At 41.1% G+C, this 19689-nt stretch overlaps 2 protein-coding genes across 2 annotated transcripts; one reads left to right on the top strand and one right to left on the bottom strand.

The window, feature by feature from the left end:
* The first annotated feature begins 190 nt into the window (after positions 1 to 190).
* On the top strand, positions 191 to 6116 carry LOC116218384 (stonustoxin subunit beta-like). The gene is made up of 3 exons (XM_031559900.2): positions 191 to 323; positions 3125 to 3160; positions 5042 to 6116. Exons 1-3 carry the CDS (start codon positions 191 to 193, stop codon positions 5560 to 5562), a joined length of 690 nt encoding a protein of 229 aa, XP_031415760.2. The 3' UTR covers positions 5563 to 6116.
* Positions 6117 to 7906: 1790 nt separating this feature from the next.
* Positions 7907 to 11384, bottom strand: LOC122128637 (piggyBac transposable element-derived protein 3-like). The gene is made up of 2 exons (XM_042703027.1): positions 10998 to 11384; positions 7907 to 10877 (listed from the first exon to the last, which is right to left on the bottom strand). Exon 2 carries the CDS (start codon positions 10331 to 10333, stop codon positions 8612 to 8614), a length of 1722 nt encoding a protein of 573 aa, XP_042558961.1. The 5' UTR covers positions 10334 to 10877; positions 10998 to 11384; the 3' UTR covers positions 7907 to 8611.
* Positions 11385 to 19689: the final 8305 nt, after the last annotated feature.

The raw sequence follows: 19689 nt of genomic DNA, 5'->3' as shown, positions 1-19689 counted from the left end.
TTGGACTCCCAAGTGTTAAGACTAAAGCAGCTGGAGACTCATAATGTCTCTTGTGTTTGGGTCTGTGGGACCCATTATCAGTGTTAACTACAAGAAAAATTATATTACCAACCTGAAACTCAATGGCTTTGGATCATTAGTTTTAAAAAGAACATGTTAAACTAATTCTGATTGGGTTCATACAGTATACATGTCACGGAACGGACTGACAGAGATTGTAATTCTTGAGAAACAGAGTTTATTGCAAATGGAACAGCCAGGGACAAACGACAGACCACAGGTTGTAGGGAACACAGATGACGAGGAAACAGATCCTCTTACACGTAGGCAAAACCCACGGAGGGGCGCAGGCCTCGAAGCACTGGATAAAACTGGCACTGAAGGCGCAGAAAGAAACACAACAGAGTCGAACTGTTTAACTGAACTAAACTATCTACTTCAACGCCGCAGCGGAAAACAAAACACTCGGCAAGGTTATAAACAGAACTATAACTAAGGCTAGGAACAGAACAAAAGGCAAACTTGAATGCGAACTATGGTGATACTCACCAAACGTCAGGCAAGCAGGAACTCGAAGGTAATCCGTATAGTGCGATACCAGACACAGAGTGAAGGGAGTGCGAGGTATAAGTAGGGACAGTGACAGGTGTGGGTGACTAGTATTCCGGTGAGTGTGAACGTGGTGCAGGTGAGCGGGTGGAAACCAAATGCATTACAAAATGCATATATTATGTGTTGCTGTATCCTATTTTTTGCATAGTTTTGTGTTGCATTGCAAAAGATAAGAAAAACGTATGACATATCTTACAGTACATATTGAAATACAAAACAAATACAGTAAATATGAAATTCAGCTAAATGCCTCAAGACAGCACTATATCAAGGGGGTTAGTTGTCCAGAGAAGATTGCTGATCTACGGCGTGATCACTACAGTAAACTATTTAATTGTGTTAAAAGTAACACCGTTAGAATTGATAATGAATATAAAGGTCTCTCTGCAGACATGATAGTTAGACCAGTAGAAATTGAAATTTGAAATTTATTGTTTGGAGGATAACCCCTTGAGATGCAGCATCTCGTTTTCGAGGGGGTCCTCAGTAGATATTTATGATTCCATCCACATGCTGACAACAACAAAGCTTGTGGTATGGATTGCATTTCTGCAGAGCATCCAAAAAAATGCCAGTTATAGACTAGCCATGTGTCTTACTGGAATTATGGTTCATGGTGTTCTACCGAACTCTATTATGTCAGTGCTGTTAGTGCCTGTTCTTAAAGATGAGGCTGGTAAACTGAACAGCATAGACAACTATCGACCCATTGCATTAGCTAGTATCTTGTCTAAAGTGTTTGAGAGAATTCTGTTAATGAAATTGGAAATGTATGTTCTGACTGCTGACAATCAGTTTGGGTTTAAAAGAAAACATGGAACTGATCTCTGTATCTATGCTCTGAAGGAGATTGTCTCTAGGTACACAAGTCTTGATTCATCTGTATTTTTATGCTTTATTGATGCTTCCAAAGCTTTCGATAGAATTTGTCATGAAACGCTGTTTATGAAGCTGCTAGCGAGAGGTGTCCCTAAACCTCTTGTGAGGATGTTGGTGTTCTGGTATGCCAATCAAACTTTTCATTTTAAATGGGACAATGTTTTTATCAGCTCCTTTCTTTGTTGGTAACAGAGTTCGACAAGGAGGAATTTTATCTCCCTTTTTGTTTAATGTTTATATGGACGACTTATCAAGCCAGCTGAATAAGGCAAATACAGGCTGTCTTGTAGGTGAATCTATTGTCAATCATCTGATGTACGCAGATGATTTGGTCTTACTCAGCCCATGTAGTGCTGGGCTGCAACAGATGCTGAGGGTGTGCTCTCAGTATGGCATAGATCATGATATAAAATATAATGCAAAGAAAAGCCACATAATGATAGTCAGAAGTAATCAGGACAGGAAATTAACCTTCCCTACCTTTTATTTATCTGGCAGTCCCCTTGGTGTTTGTGAGGAAATAAATATCTGAGCCATGTCATTTCTGATGATTGGACAGATGACAACGATATATATCGATAGGGTCATTGAGAGAATGTGACCCAGAAATCACACTTGCCTTATAAATATTTGTGGAATATGGGGGATTTCAGGGTTGGATAAGATGTGCTAAAGATTCAAGACAAAGGAGAATGTTGCGGTACTGTAAATGTGAAATTCATAAACATTTCACACTACATTCAGGGGACACCACGGATCAGCATTAAGGCTGCAGGACACTTCTAGTAGCAGACTCATGTGCTGTTGATTCACTTACTGTACTGGGAATGAAACATGTCTGCACACTGTTCTTGGTACTATAGTTTACCACAGAACATTTAGCATAGAGTTGTCTTGAGGCATAGAGCTGAATTTTTTTTTGACTGTATTTGTTTGGTATTACAATATGAACTAAGCAATGCAACACTAAACTATGTAAAAATGGAGGATACAGCAGCACATAACATATGCATTTTGCAATGCTTCAAATTGTTTGTGATTGTAAAAAACTGTAATGGGAAAATGTCTTCATCAACAACTACATCACACATGCACATCTCAATGCACATGCTGTTCTGTACCACTTTTGTATAGTTGGTAACAAGGCTGCAAACAAACAAAACAAAGCATAAAACTGAACACAATTTCTGCAAACAATGAGAATAATCTGTCTTACTTCAAGTATATTCATTTGTCTATTGAATACTGCATCTTTCCATCAATAGTGAACGAAATGTTGTCCAGTTTTGAAGTGAATTGTTCTGAGCAGAGAATCTAAATGTCTGAAAAATTGCTGTAGTTACACAGAGTGTTACTGGTGGTGAACATTGACTGAGACAGGTATCCATGAATTTCAGAAGAGGTGGTCATTGAATACATTTTGTATCAAAGCAATGAAAATTATCCAAAGTTTAACTCACCTGTGAATGGGTTTAGTGTTTTGAAAAAGTTTACATGGTATTGAGACGGTATAAGAAGTGTTAAAATGATTGTAGAAATCTTGGCCGAATTGAGATAATGAATTCATGAATCTATTTACGAATGCCCTTCTCTCTCAGTTTAATGGGCTGTAATGTGATGTTTTCTGTCTCAGTGTCTGAACCAGTGACCAGAGAGGAGTTCTCACAGTGTAAGTTGGACATAAAGACATGCAAGCTATCACACATACACACAAAACGTGCACACACACATGCACACACAGGGATACACTCATGGGCATATAATCATGATCAAATTAGCAAACCCACATACAAATTCTAACCTACACACACACACACACACACACACACACACACACACACACACACACACATTCATGCTTTTGAATATACAGCCACTGGAACATTTACACACTCAGGGCCTCATTTATTAACATTGCGACCGCAGCGCAATCAGCGCCTTTGCCAAACCGCATATAGCGCACGGTATTTTGCATCCTATTTATCAAACAAGAACCTCGTCGCGTCATCTGCGCCTAACACCGCCCATTAGTATTAGTTCTATTCCACTATGGCTATTTCAACGCGATTGAGTTTAGTGCTTATTTATTTATTCATTTACATTTGCAGTGTTCGTGTACATTTACATTTAGTCATTTAGCAGACGCTTTTGTCCAAAGCGATGTACAAGGGAAAGAACAGTCAAGCTACGAGCAATAGAGACCTACTGTAACAATAAATACTACTTTACATAAGAAATAGAAAAACTAAATCGAAAATAAAAAAGTGCGGGAATGTAACTGCTGTAAGTGCTAGTCGAAGTGCCAGTTAGGAAGGGAGGTGCTCTCTGAACAGTTGGGTCTTCAAAAGCTTCTTAAAGGTAGAGAGGGACGCCCCTGCTCTGGTAGTGCTAGGCAGTTCGTTCCACCAACGTGGAACTACAAATGAAAATAGTCTGGATTGCCGTACTTGCAGAGACGGCAAACAGCGCTCACTAGACGAGCGCAGCATTCTGGGGTAGTCCTTTTATTTATTTTATGACATCACGGTGCCTCATGACTATACATGTGAAACGTAATTGTTAATGATACAAATATTCTCGTATTTATTATTATTATAATTATTTTAATCCAAGGATGTCTGTAGAGTGTCTGCAATCACCAACGATTTCTCACAAATTCAGCCCTTAACACGGAGCGGCCAAGTGGGGCATCTTGTGGTTTTTTGAGGAATCTCATTTGAGAAAACTCTGGCCGATTTACGACTGCTATTTCGCGTTCTGAAAGTCTTCTGAAGTTCAGAACAAATCCCAGATGAGAAAACTTTCATGAATGCCAAATGTGTTCCTAAATCCACCGGAAGTGGAGTTCAGAAGAAATTCCATCGTAAATTCTTCTCAACTGTGTTCGAGAATGAGGCCCTTTGTTTGGATCAGCCTTGGACGAACCGAGATAGCCTGTCCTCAATCATCACGTTAATTTAAACTGGCTAATGGGACATTTGATCGAATTGTGTGTGTAGATCAGGTGGAGAGACTACAGCAGCATCCCACAGTGAAGATAGTCTAGTTCATAGAGTTCAGCTGCCAATATGTGTATAAGTACTAAATGGATATGGTGATGAGGAACAATGTTTCCACAGCAATCAGTATTTGCGAGCAAAGGTCACGCTATGAAAGAGAGAATTTGGTTTGTAAAGACAAATTTGATATACAGATAGAGAGATACATTTAGGTAAACAACTAATGTTGTTAATTATGTAATATGGCCACTTTATCAGCATCAGTATTATCAGCATAGTATGATACACACACACACTCAGACATAACCACACTCACTTTTGAATTTTTGAATACAGACATTCATACATGTACACCTGCACGAACATATACAGAATCACACACACAAAAACAAATCTCCCTCACAGAAGAAATCACAGAAATAAATGTCATCCCCCACATGCAAGGAATCATATCATTAACAACAACAACAACACACACACACACACACACTCACACATACACACCTAACACATTTAAATACCTAAGTTTGTCCTTTCTTCTCCTCCATTAGACTCCTGTCACTTCACACTGGATCCAAACACAGCATACATAATGCTCCAACTGTCTGAGGGGAACAGGAGGGTGGAGAGGAGCGAAAGGATGCAGTCATATCCTGATCATCCAGAGAGATTTGATTGGTGGGGGCAGGTGCTGTGTAGAGAGGGTGTGTCTGGACGCTGCTACTGGGAGGTTGAGTGGAGTGTGGGGGACTGGGTTCATATTTCAGTCTCATATAAAAGCATCACCAGGTCAGGAAAGGGTTATGAGTGTAGGTTTGGACTGAATGATAAGTCCTGGAGTCTGAGACTCACCAGCAACAGCTCCATTTTCAAACACAAAAATGAAGACACTAAACTCCCTCTAGTGGCCAGCTCCAGAATAGGAGTGTATGTGGATCACAGGGCAGGAACTCTGGCCTTCTACAGCATCTCTGACACAATGACCCTCCTGCACAGAGTCCAGACCACATTCACTCACACACTCTACCCTGGGTTTTTAATAGGGTCTGGATCATCAGTGAGGCTGTTGTGACTGACATATCTAGATGCTGTTAGCACATCATTTAACACATCCCATCATTTAACACATCACTTACACGTAAGGATCTAGCAGCTGGGCCACACACACACACACACACACACACACACACACACACACACACACACACACATCACTCACACGTAAGGATCCAGCAGCTGGGCCTGAGAGTCTTTGATCTTGGGGACAACAACCGACTGAAGCCATTTCCCCATCTCTGGACCCCAGCTATTACAATATCTGTACCTCTAGACCTCTGCTGTAACACATGCAGTATCACCACAGCAGACATAAGACATTGTGTGTGAAAGGTTTTGAGCTCTGTGTTGCATAACCTCACTCTCCCAAGTGTTTAGTCCCTCTGTTATTGCATACATGTTCTGATACCTGGTTTTATATGACAACCACAATATTATGTACCATGACAGTAAATCTTAATGAGACTGTATTCATCCAACAATTGACACCCAATGAAATGTGTTCCTCTGTTTCTTTATTAATACCGTTATAATGAGACCAGTATGTTTTAAAATGTGTTCCTCTGTTTCTTTATTAATGCCATTGTAATGAGACCAGTATGTTTTAAAATGTGTTCCTCTGTTTCTTTATTAATACCGTTATAATGAGACCAGTATGTTTTAAAATGTGTTCCTCTGTTTCTTTATTAATACTGTTATAATGAGACCAGTATGTTTTAAAATGTGTTCCTCTGTTTCTTTATTAATACCGTTGTAATGAGACCAGTATGTTTTAAAATGTGTTCCTCTGTTTCTTTATTAATACCGTTGTAATGAGAGTAATGTTTCTGGTGCAAATGATGAATAAAGAGTTATAGACTGGCATTCAATGTACTCTTTTTCTTGGTGTGTGTGTGTGTGTGTCTGTGATTTATTTCCGAAGTATTTTTGTTAAATGTCTTGAAATTCCTTTATCCGGGCAAAATGAAAAGGACCTTCTCGAAATACAGTGGTGTGATGAACATGGAGCATTTTGCAAAAACAAGTGTCACGTAAGGTCAAGCAGAGAGGCCTGTGTGCAAAGATGAGGGTCATGTAAGGTCTAGCAGAGAGGCCTGTTTTTAGAGATGAGGGTCATGTAAGGTCAAGCAGAGAGGCCTGTGTGCAGAGATGAGTGTCATGTAAGGTCAAGCAGAGAGGCCTGTTTTTAGAGATGAGGGTCATGTAAGGTCAAGCAGAGAGGCCTGTTTTTAGAGATGAGGGTCATGTAAGGTCAAGCAGAGAGCCATGTTTTCTAAAATCATGACAGTGCAGTTTCTACAGTTGCAGGCTGTCAGGGAGAGACAAGTATTAATTAAAGGGTCTCTGCATAGGGGATGCAGATTAGTCAAGGACAGGCCAGTATTAATTAAAGGGTCTCTGCATAGGGGATGCAGATTATTCAAGGACAGACCAGTATTAATTAAAGGGTCTCTGCATAGGGGATGGCAGGTACAAACACTTGAAAAGAGACAGAAATAAGTAAATAAATAAATGTTCCATAAATGTTAAATACATTTTACAGTGAGTGATAAGCGAGATCAAAGAGGTATGTCTTAAGTGCATGTTTAAAGGTTTCAACCGTTTCAGCCATTCTTAGGTATTCTGGCAGTGTTCCAAAGGTTGGGGGCATAGAAACTAAAAGCTGCTTCCCCATGTTTCTTTGTCCTGGCTTTTGGAACTGTTAGAGTTCAGTGCCGGAGGACCTCAGGGATCTACTGGGTGTGTACCTTGAGAGCATGTCTGTTATATATTCAGGTGCATGACTATGGAGTGATTTATAGACTAGTAAGAGAACCTTGAAATCTATTGAGAGGGAGTTAGATCTTTCAGTGGCATGTGGCATGAGGAAGTACATGCCACTGGCATGGGGCGGGACATGCCACTGATCCGCCAATCAGCAGCATTGACCATTGACAGCCAATTGCACGAACGAATACTGAGCGAGAAGTGTTTACAGGATTCATTTAAAGTTCTTGGTTAAAATGTTATTTAGCTACAAGCTAATAAATGTTGTGGTAGACCTACGGTGTGTTGAATATTAAAGTTTCAGTACGTATAACGTTATAGTTTGATGAACGATAAGAAGCTCCTTTTACAGTCAAGTAGGCTATTGTTTTTACCGTGGTAAAGATAATTTCAGCCTTTATGTTTATAATACAACAGGGTAATCCGTCATAATTACATTACGAGTATCAGTGTGCAGTATTTAAATACAAATATTCTCGCTGCCGACTGTCCGTCGAAAACTTTATTTATGTATTTTATGAAAAGCTAAATATTTGACACCACAATCAGATCTTTGCCTCAGTGCTTACCATCCTTTCTGTGATTTTCTCCAGATTGTGATTTAGCCTATATTTTTACTGGACTGTGTGCGTAAAAGTGTCAATCAATAACACTGTGCTCTACATAAACAAAACCACAAATCACTTTTATCATAAGAACATTTAATCAGCAAGTCACCAAACAATACAAAAAATTGTGCTTTATCAAAAAAACAACGTATTAAAACTATGTGAAGGCACTGATGGTCCGGTATAATTACAGAACACACACACACACACACACACACGCACACACACACCGACCATGGCACACAAACATATGGCAAAGTGGTAAAGTAAACAAATAAAGATACATCGAAAAAGATGCACAGAAACGCATAACATTTTAAAATACAACTTAAGAGTAACAGAGGCACTTCAGACCTGAATTGTGTTCCAAGGTTGTGAAAAATATAATAATGACTTTTTCCCATCCTTAATGCAATCAGAAATGAGACTCAATAATTTTTTTTTTTTATCAGAACTCTTTAAAATCGGGTCCAAACAGTTGTAAAATACCAACCATCATATGACAACATCATATGACAACATCATACATGTTTTAAGTCTTACCATTGTCACATTGACATCACATGGAACATGAACAGTTAAAACTATTGTTTTTGTTTTGTAAGGTCTAAACAGCTGTAAAATATATCATCATAGGTTTTTTAGTTTGTTGTTATTTTACAATTCACAAACAAAAAACGATTGAGAATCTCACAATTCTGTCACTTTAGCCCTTATTTTCTGTGGGCAGTTTCTCTGTGACACAAAGCAGAAGTGCACCTTGCACTCGTCACAGTAGACATGCGTTTTTCCGGAACAGCCTGGCAATTTGCATCTTGTTGCTTCTTTTTTTTCATCATAATTTGGCATGTGGTCCAGCATGTCGGTCTGCACCTCTTGAATGGGCCGTTGTTCCATGGCTCTTCTCTTTTTTGCTGGCTCATCATGAGGAGTTGGACTTGTACATGGACTGGGTGTGTTGGAACTGCTCGGCCTCCCTCGTTTTCTCAATGCATGGGGCTTCCCCACGCGCACAAGAGCTTCTGCCACATTCATTTTGAAGTCAAGGAGATCCATGATTTGCTGTGGCCGAGTGCCCTGGCGTTCTTTGTCTCCGCGATACTCAAGCCAGCTGTTCACTACAGCAACATCAAAGGCATGAGTAATCATGCGCAGTGGCCATTTGCGGGACCGGATTGCAATCCTGTAAAGGCTGATGAGTTGATCAAGCTTGTCCACCCCTCCCATGGCCTGGTTGTATTTCTTCACCACCTCTGGACGCTTGATCTTCAAAAACCGCCCCTCTTTCTGCTCCCACCGCTCAACTTCGTCTTCATCTCCTACACCAACAAAGTTGGAGGCCAGCACAACAGAGCGGTTATCAAACCACTTGACTAGAACCACCTTTCCATCCCTACTCCTCACTTCATCGTGGCTCCCCCGCCCTTTCTTTTTCATTTCCTTGTCTGTCTTCAGTGGGGGCTTTGCAAAGCGACAAACCCTAGCTGTTCCAGCTGCATGGATTTTCTTTTCTGCCAGCACTTCAAGGACATTGTAGGTGGTGAAGAAGTTGTCAAAAAAGAGCTTGTGGCTAGGAGTCTGGATTCTCTGGCACAGGTGGGTGACCACAGCTGCCCCATGTCCTAAAACCATCTTTCTCTGCTCAGAGAGCTCTGTTGTGGCACCTTGATAGATGAGGAAGTCATAACCAATGCCACTTTTGCCGCAGAGGAAATACACCTTGACTCCCCATGGTTCTGGCTTCCCTTTGATGTACTGAAGCACAGAAAGTTTCCCCCTGAAAGGCACAATCTGCTCATCAATAGAGAGATCTTCCTCCAATGGCAGCTCTAGACAGCGTTTCCTTATGGAATCATATAGTGGTCTGACCTTGTAGAACACATCAGTGTTGTCAGAAGGCCTCTCATTGTTGTTCACCACATGCAGGTTGGAGCGAAGCTGGAAAAATCTGTCACGAGACAGGGTATCCCGGAAAAGGCCGATATTAATACTGGAAGACCAGTACATTCGCACTCTTGGCAAACCCAGTACCCCCATTGCCATATGTAGACCGACAAGGGCTTCAATCTCAGATATTGATGCATGTTTATACCCCTTGACTGCTTTTTGTTCTGCATAGATGTTAGTCATTGTTGTCATCAGCTGGAACATCTCACTGGGAACATATTGCTTGAAGTAGTCATATGGTGTTAGTGGCTCAGGGGGTTCAGGAGCAGGAGCAGGACTTTCCCATGTCGTGTTTACAGGGGTAAAGGGGGTGTGACGCCACTCAATATCACTCTTCTTTGTGATGTTTACAAGAGGGTCATCCTCAAGTAACAGGTTTCTATCTGCCTCCTCTGGCTCATAATCCTCTCTGTCTTCCTCATCCTGACCTTCCACTGCCTCCATCTCAACTTCTACTGCCTCCATCTCAACTTCTACATACTGCCGTTTGATTGGTTGTTAAACATCCAATGAAATGAACTTGAGGTATCAGGTGGTGATAAATGTTACAAAAAGTAAAAAAAAAAAAAAACTGTCATGTGACGTCCATTGTAATGGACACAGGGTCTGAAGGGGAGGTGCTGTTGATCCACACAACCTTGGAGAAACACCTCCATGTCCTCTTGTTGTGTAAATATAAACAAGAAGGGGTCTTTAGCCTCCAGGTCATCAGTGGTTCTCAGCTTGTGCAGTGCATCCTGTTTTTCATATACATAATTTTGGGAAAGGAGACACGTCCTGGAACCGCCTCATATTGAGCCTTTTCCACTCCACTGGGAACACAAGGGAAAGATAAAAAAAAAAAGGGTTTAGTAGATTTTACATTATCCAAGGGAACTCCCATATTACACCACACCATGAATTGTCCAGAGAAACATTGCCAAAAACTTAAGAAAGAACATATTACCACACTGTCCTGGTGTGTTGGTTATCTGTGGCTCCCTTTTTCTGTTTTCTGTCAGATGACAGCCTTCAGCAAAGGTTTGACATAAGTAAATCTTATGGATGGCAACATATAGAAGGGTTCAAATGTCCACTTTTTTCATAAGAGTTAAAAACAGTTGGAAAAACCCTAGTTAATAGGAGTTACCTTGGTGGAAAGTTGTCCAACAACAGAAGTGACCGCCATCGCCTTGCAATGTTCATGTCTGTGGAAGTTTGTGGAAAAGCACATATTTGAATTGAAACATAGACCTTATAAGATGAAATGTTAAAAAGCGATTGAAAAACACACCTCTGTGAAGTCAAAATAGAGGCCAAACATGATGTAGACATCATACTGTAAACAAACAAATTGAATATCCATGAACAAACCACAAGATTACAGGAAGAAATTATGCAAGGAACAAAGGATGGCAATATTTCGTACTATTAGGATGAACACCCCACAACTAGTAGAGCCTCTCTGCTTGAGAATGCCCTATGTGTTAAGTTAAAGGTTAGAAAAAGACATCAAAAAGGGTTTAAGAAGAGGTAAGCATTTTCACATCAACCTACAGACAGACAGAAGCATTATATGTTCACGCGCTAGGTTTAGCTTTGAATGACAAACACTTTAGTGTGAAGAATAACTATGAATCATTCTATTGGTACATACAGGGAGGTGATCCATGGGGTCTGCTGAATATGGGGGCAACCAAGTGACAGTCACATGGCAATCAGCAGCAAAGATGTCAATGTTCTAAAAAGTATTTTAGGTATCAGCGTGGATGTGAGGAAAATATGCTGACTTGAGTGTTCCAAAACTGTTAAAAGATCTTTGCTACCTGTTGACTAGCCATTTTTTGTAGAAGCTGGAAACACAAATTCAGCACCTATGGGAAAAAAGGGACACTATACCACAAAACACTGTACTACTCTATCAAACTGTTAGTATGTCATGATGTCCTTACGTTTTCGGCAACTTCTACAGGATTAGCAAGTGTGATGAAGTCCTTTCTTGTTAATGCAATGCGATCAGTGTATGCCACCTCCTCCTCATCACTCATGCCAAGAGTGTTTTGGAGCTGTCAGAAGCATAATAAAATATATTTCAAACATTTTATACAAGTTCAACATTAACTATGTACAAGTACAGTACCACATCAATGTAGTCATCAGGTGTATTGATACCTGTTCATGCTGGGACAAACTCAGTGGCTTGCTCCACCAAGATTTGTCCAGAACAAAACTCCTGACAACTTCTGGAGTGGGTTGCCCTACTACCATTTCAGGAGTGAGGGGTGGGGTATCTATAAAACAAACAAACCACAAATACACAGCAAAAAAATATTAATTAAGAATGTGTTTTTTAGGCAGAAATCAAATTTACCCCAACAGAAAAACAGTTTACCCCAAAAAGAAAAAAAGATTACCGTCTGTAGTTGCAGCAGGTACAACAGTACCTTGTAGGCACAAATAGCAATTAGATACTAATTTCACAGACACACACAATATCTTTCCTCAGTCCAACTGTTTCCAGTGTAAACAATGAATATTTCCGATAAATAGAAAATCAATGCAAAAACAAGTAGCCTACCTTGTTCGCTAAACCTCAGAACATTCTGCCAATGCCAATGGCACCTTTTCATCTCCCCCTCCACTTCCACATTAGTAATTCAATGCAAAAGTAATTTATAAAACCGTACAAGTTTTTTAAGAATGGGGTTTTTAATACACTCTCTACTGCCACTGGATTAAAAATATATGGCATATTTTAAATGCCGGACCCGCATGTGCTCTGCTGTGCACATGACAACTTGTCTGCAGTAGCCTACTTGCAGTTGTCTGTGTCTCCTCCGAGTTCTTCCTCTGAGGTAATGTTGATTTTAGTGGGGGTCTTATGCTCTCATGCAGTGATCTGATTGGACGTTACGTATTGCTGTATTGTATATAAGCAGGTGCATAATAAATGATTGTTCTCTTTCCGGTAAAGTAATTCCGATGGCGAGCTGTGTCACTTATTCCTCCGTAAATGTGTAGATAAAGTGAACCGGTTATCCTACCCTAAGATGTACAACGCAACAGGTTATGGGCCCAGGCGGGACGTTGGAAACTGATGGAGCAGGTTATGCTTTGACAGAGATGAAAAGAATTACGAGATATGGGAAACAAAGTTTTTGGGCTACCTACGTCTTCAAGGGCTGAAGGAGACCATACTGCAAGAACCAGGCGAGGACGATGTTAATGACGAAGTTAAAAACGAAGAAACCTATGTCGAGTTAATACAGTTTTTGGACGACAAAAGTCTGTCTCTGGTCATGAGAGAAGCTACTGATAACGGCCGAAAAGCTCTGACCATTCTGAGGGATCATTACGCAGGTAAAGGAAAACCACGTGTGATAAGCCTATACACAGAGCTAACGTCTCTACAGAAGGCAGCTAATGAGAGTGTCACAGACTACATAATTAGGGCAGAGACTGCCATTACAGCACTTCGAAATGCCGAAGAAAACCTTAGTGATGGACTTCTAATAGCAATGATTCTGAAGGGGTTGCCGGAGTCATTTAAGCCATTTGCCATCCACATAACCCAGGGTGACGAGAAGATGGAGTTTACGGAGTTTAAAACCAAGCTGAGATGTTTTGAGAGCACGGAGAAGCAAAATGCTAACTCAAGTGATGACGGTGTGATGAAGGTGACTGCCTCAACCTCGGGAGCTGGGGGAAGAGAGAGCATTACTTTGCTTCAACTGCAATCAAAAGGGGCATATAGCTAGGAGCATGCCCGAACGAGCAGCACCAGCGACCGAAGCAGTGGTGCAGTTTTTGCAGAAGTCCAACACACAGAAATGCCACGTGCAGACGGAGAATGGGAGATGATGCAAAGCAAGCGAAAGCTGAAGAGGAAAACGAACATGGATATGCGTTCAAGATAAGTGAACGACAACTCAACGGATCAAGACAGAGAGGCCTGATGGTCGATACGGGCGCTACATCACACATAATAACTGACATTGAAAAATTCAAGAACTTTGACAACACTTTCCAGCCAGAGAAGCACATTTTGGAATTGGCCGATGGAACGAGGATGTGCGGTGTCGCGTCAAAAAGAGGTGATGCAGAGATCTTCCTCATTAACAGCGAGGGCCAATGGGTGAAAGCGACGCTAAAAAGGGCGTTGTATATTCCATCCTATCCACAGGACATTTTCTCTGTGAAAACCGCGACGACCAACGGAGCTTCAGTGAACTTCAAACAGGGCCGTGACCAGCTCATCCACAAAGACGGGACCAGGTTTGACATCAAAGAGTACAACAGACTGTACTATCTGAACACTTATAGTGGTGAGAATGATGATGAGTGTAATGCATGTTATGATATAGTCAAAGTCAAAGTCAAAGTCCAAACCTGGCACGAGATCCTAGGTCACTGTAACTATGATGATGTCTCTAAACTGCAAAATGTTGTAGAGGGAATGAAAATCAAGGGGCCAGTCGATAGATCTAACTTAAATTGCGATGTCTGCATACAAGGGAAATTTGCTCAGAGCAGAAACCGAGAACCAGATGAAAGAGCAAAGGCAGCACTTGATCTAGTGCATACTGATTTAGCTGGCCCTATCGAGCCAGAAGCAAAAGATGGTTTTCGATATGTTTTATCATTTACTGATGACTACACAAGCGTAGTGTTTGTCTATTTCTTGAAGGTTAAAAGTGATACTGCCAAAGCAACCGAGAAATTCATTGCTGACACTGCCCCTTATGGGAAGATAAAGTGTATTAGGTCAGACAATGGCACAGAGTACACAGGGGGAAAATTCCAAGCTTTGCTGAGTAAGAATAGCATACGACATGAGACCTCAGCACCTTACTCTCCTCACCAAAACGGAACTGCTGAGAGAAACTGGAGAACTCTATTTGAGCATGGACGGATTAGGAAACCACGGGCCCCTGGGCCTGGACATGTTAAAGGGCCCCCCCTCCCCCTTCGCGAAAAAAAAAATTGTGCGCTCGCAAAACACGCACGCACACACAAACACCATTAGGCGTATACATATATATATATTACCAACAATGTGTTGGATTTAACGGTCGAATTAGATACTTTGGCTATTGTATTGGGAAAGTAAACAGGTCAAAGTTTACTCCGTAACATCCACCTTCGGTGCACTGCCCTGCTATTGTTTCTGACATTACATGTGACAGGGCAACAGCCGAGTGATTTTTCTCCAAATTGAAACTGATTAAGACCTACCTGAGCAGCATGGGGCAGGAGAGGCTGAATGGGCTGGCTATCCTGTCCATTGAAAGAGAAAATCATGCATTACCACTTTTATGTTTGAAAGGCGTCGTTCGGCAAGTGTACCGTACTGTGCTCGGTCAGCTTGTAGGTCTTGACGTTCAGATTCTGCGCCTAAACTAGCTATATCGTATCACATGATCAAATAGAGACTTGACATTGGCGATACATATTACCCAGCAATCATCATTGAATTATCTGTATATGACAAAAATAACAAATTAAATAAGAAATTATTAATTTAATTAAATCAGCTTTTTAATAGTTTCTATAGTGTATGCACGATAAGCATATGTGTTATAGATTGCTACTGACGATTTCGCCCTAAAAATTATGAAAACCATGACAGAGACAAGTTTGCCATTTTGAGGGAATATATAGCACAAGGGATCGCAGGGAGTACAAAAATAAATTATCCTTGATCACTGTCGCATTAGACTAGCAACACACACACATCTAAATGTTCTGAAAAATGTTTAAAGCTGGGTCTGCTTTGACTACGAACCTTCCACGCTGGCTGCATTGTCTGTGGTTACGCCCCTGGCGCACATGCACACTTTCTAACACAGCACAGGTACACTCAATTAAAGCCATTAGCAAATGAACAAAATACACCTTTTTCAACCACAAATAAGAGATACATAACAGCGACTTCACGCAGAGGCTCTGGCTTAGGGCCCCCCTGAGCTCATGGGCCCCTGGGCCTGGGCCCGGTAGGCCCGTTCGTTAATCCATCCCTGTATTTGAGATGGGTAGATGTATGCTTATCGAGAGTAACTTGCCTAAAGAATTGTGGACATATGCCGTGATGACTGCTGCAGTAATACGCAACAGGTGCTACAATAGTCGGGTCAAATAAACCCCATACTACATGCTGACGGGAAAGAAACCAGACCTTTCGAAAATGAGAGTGTTTTGAACGGTGTGTTACGCATACAAACAGGACAGGAAAAAGTTGGATCCCAGATGCGAGAAGGGAGTGTTTGTAGGGTTTGACAAGAATAGCCCAGCACACTTAGTCTACTACCCACATACAAGGAAAGTACTGAAGCACAGGCTTGTGAAGTTCATTACGAAGAATGTAACGGATTTTAAACACCATACGCTCCTACCCAAAGGGGTATTTAACTTGTATGTGTGCAAAAAATTGCAGTACAGCGTTATTTAGTGTACTAGACAGCGATTTATTTCTGTGTGTACAAACCCTCATGGAACGAACTGAACGAATTCGATTTCGCAACGAGAATTTGTGAGGGTCATAGAGCTTTCCATAGACATATATACAGAAAGGCTGTTAATGGGTTCCACCTCCTGTATCAGCTAATTTTGCGTGTCGGTCTACACAACGGAAAAAAAACTGAAAACATGTTTCAGTTGAAATCCAAACAAGTTACCAGTCCTAATCTAGACACCCACCGCTACTGAAATATGTAAGATTGATTGTGATGGAGATAATTTGTTGTTTGTCTAATAAATATACTTATATGCAGCTCCGGAGTCCTGAGGTAACTAGGGTGAATTTTCACCTATCATATTTGGGGGCTCGTGTCCGGGATTCCAACAACCTCATCGACTCTCCACGCTGGGCTAATCATCAGGACCTGGACCGTACGGAGGAGTCACAGATATTTCCCTGAAGAAATTTCTAGTACCCTGGGCGCAGTCACCTTCCTTAAGCCTGTAAAAGAGAGCTAGTGTCTCTCCCGAAGCCCTGAAGCGCGTTCGGTGGAAGAAGACGAGAAGGCCTCTGAAGGAAGGGTATAGAAGGAAGGGTGGCCTCTGGGCACAGAAACATAGCTAGGGAAAATATTTCTATGAGACTCCGTTTTTCTAAAGACCTCCAACTTGAATTGGAAGGAGGACAGAGCCTGCCAGCGGGGAGAGCCGAGAGTGAAGGAAAATAATTGGACTGTAGGGTGTGGACTCCGAGCTGTTTGTGAGTATATTGTTTGTTTGTTGTAAGTGCACGGTAGTATATTGTTGGTTTATTGTTTGTTTCGGTTTTGTGTACACGTGTCTTCGAGTGGGGCTGTGTTGCCTGTTCTCCGCGGGGTAGAGAAGGAATTCTTTAAGGTTACAAACTTGTTAGAGATATTCCTGCTTGCCTTGTGTGTTGAACGAATTTGCTAGCTGTGTAAAAAGGTTGTAAATGAGAGATAAACCTGCGTGGTAGGGGGTCCTCCGCAAACTCTCGGGGTGTGAATGAGAGATAAACCTGCGTGGTAGGGGGTCCTCCGCAAACTCTTCGGGGTAAATGAGAGATATATCCCCTTGGCCACTGGAAGCCTGTACAAACTCTTCGGGGTAAATGAGAGATATATCCCCTTGGCCACTGGAAGCCTGTACAAACTCTCTAGACCTATTTCTAGACGACTCCGGAGAAGTTTCTTAAAGGTCTATCCATTCTCCCTTACCTTGTGTTACCTGTGGGGTTGATACTAACTGTTTTAAATATATTCCTGAAAGAATTTGCAAGAGTCAGAGATACTCCTGTGTTATTTTTCTGTGGGATTGAGACAAACTTTTTACAATGGGTAAAACACAGATAATTATAGTCATAATTTATGTAATTAAAGGACTGATTTCGCATTACTGAGATGCCTTGACCCGGAACCAGTAGGGGACTGATCACCCCAGGGAAATCCCCTGGCCTCAACCTCCTCACAAAACGAGAGAGACGGAGGACCTCTGGTCGGGCTCGGGTTGACTCAGCATTGCGATCTCAAGAACAAACTATGAGAGTCTGAAAATAGAAACATAACTAACCCTAGTGTGAAGAATAAGATAAAGGTAATTTAAAAGGTTTCAAGAGCAGTTATTATTAGAGGTATTAAGAGAAACACATAAAATAACTTACAAATGGGAAAAAGTGCGTCAAAAGCAGAAGACGCACATGATAATAGCAATAAGAGGTGGTTTAAAATGTCTACAAAATGTTTTTACATTATTGGTTGCACCAAACAGAGCAAAGCTAACGTTAATGGTGGCAAGAAAGCCAATGATTTTTTGTTTTGTTTTGTTTTATGTGACTTTGGTGCCTGCTGAGCAGTAATCAGAGAATTAGATGCCCAGAACAGTAAGGTTGTAAGAAGAAAGAGACATCTAAAAGCAAAGTTTGAAACAGGAGAGATATTTCAAAATACAGATTATGTTTCAAAAACATGCCCTACAAACTTTTTAGGAAGAGATGTGATGTGGGTTGGGCATTAGAATTGTTCCAACAATACATTGGTTTTAGAATAAATTAAACAATGATGTCCCAAAATATTATTATGTATATAATATACACTGTTTAGCCCCAAAAAGATTTTAAGAGAAATGTAATCCTGTCACACTAACTACATTAACCTAGACTGATACATTGGACAGGATGGGTGGGGGCTGAGTGCTGGCTCAAAAGACTGTATTCTCACAAGCCATGAGCTCAAACTTAGCTACAGTTCGAGGGACGGTCAATTGTTGTTGAACATCTAGTGCTGTTCCTCCAGATAAGAAGACCTGTAAACAACATACCCTGGCGTTGTTAAGATTTTTAGCAGAAACAAGGCCACAACATTAGCAGCTGTGGTCCACTAAAGTAAAGCTATCTTAAAAAGCACCTCAGCCACAGACAAAGAAATAAATTATGTATTTTCTGAGAATGACTAACTTCTGAGATAATGGATTCCTAACCACGCGTTAGAAACACAAATGTTGCAGAGTTTACTTTATTCTCAGCCCAGGTCAGCAGGAGATATTATTAAAAGGCCTGAAGATGGAAAGCAGGCATTTGAACAGATAAAACAACTGTTGGTCAGTTCTGCTGTCCTAGCACATCCATGACATGACAAAGCCATTCGTACAAACTGTAGACTGTAAAAAAAAGGTTATATAACATCTGTGTTAATGCATAAGTGGGGACTTAAAGTTGATACCAGTGGCATACTAGTCAACACGGCTAGATCCAGTAGCCCAAGCAATGTCTGAATGTTTACAAGCAGTAGTGGCTGCAGCCTTGGCGGCGCAGGCCTCTGCTCCTATTGTACTAAACAGACACTTACACTGAAAGTTCCACATGCGTACTTTTTTTTTTGCTCACTCAGCCTCATATCAATATTGAGCGCTGCGTGACATTTAACCCAGTTACACTTTTACTTACGGCAGAGGACAGATAAAAACTATGGCAGCCAGAGCTGACCTACAAGATATGCCTTTTCCAAAAGCTGATTTAACTATTGTTTGTTGATGGTTCAAGCAAATAAACCTTGAACGCATAGCCACTACTTCCACACTATTCTGCACAGGCAGCGGAACTAATTGCACTGATTGCGCACACACATGCAAAAGACCCGGTTTCATTGGGAAACCACAAAGCAGACAAGGCCACTAACCAGGCCAAACTACAACAACCATCTGACACATACACAATTGAAGAATTAGATCTCACAATATTAAAAGATATGCTGCAATATTGAGCCATGGTGAAAGCATGCCTCAATAAGTGGGGATAGTAAGCATATATTTGTACTTTATATTTCATGAGAAAGATGTTTAATCATTCATTATTGATTTTATTGAGTTAA

The sequence above is a fragment of the Clupea harengus genome, chromosome 22 (genome assembly GCF_900700415.2).
Source record: "Clupea harengus chromosome 22, Ch_v2.0.2, whole genome shotgun sequence".
NCBI lineage: Eukaryota > Metazoa > Chordata > Actinopteri > Clupeiformes > Clupeidae > Clupea > Clupea harengus.
The sequence above is the reverse complement of the archived record's forward strand: the minus strand, read 5'-3'. Positions and strand labels throughout refer to the sequence as shown.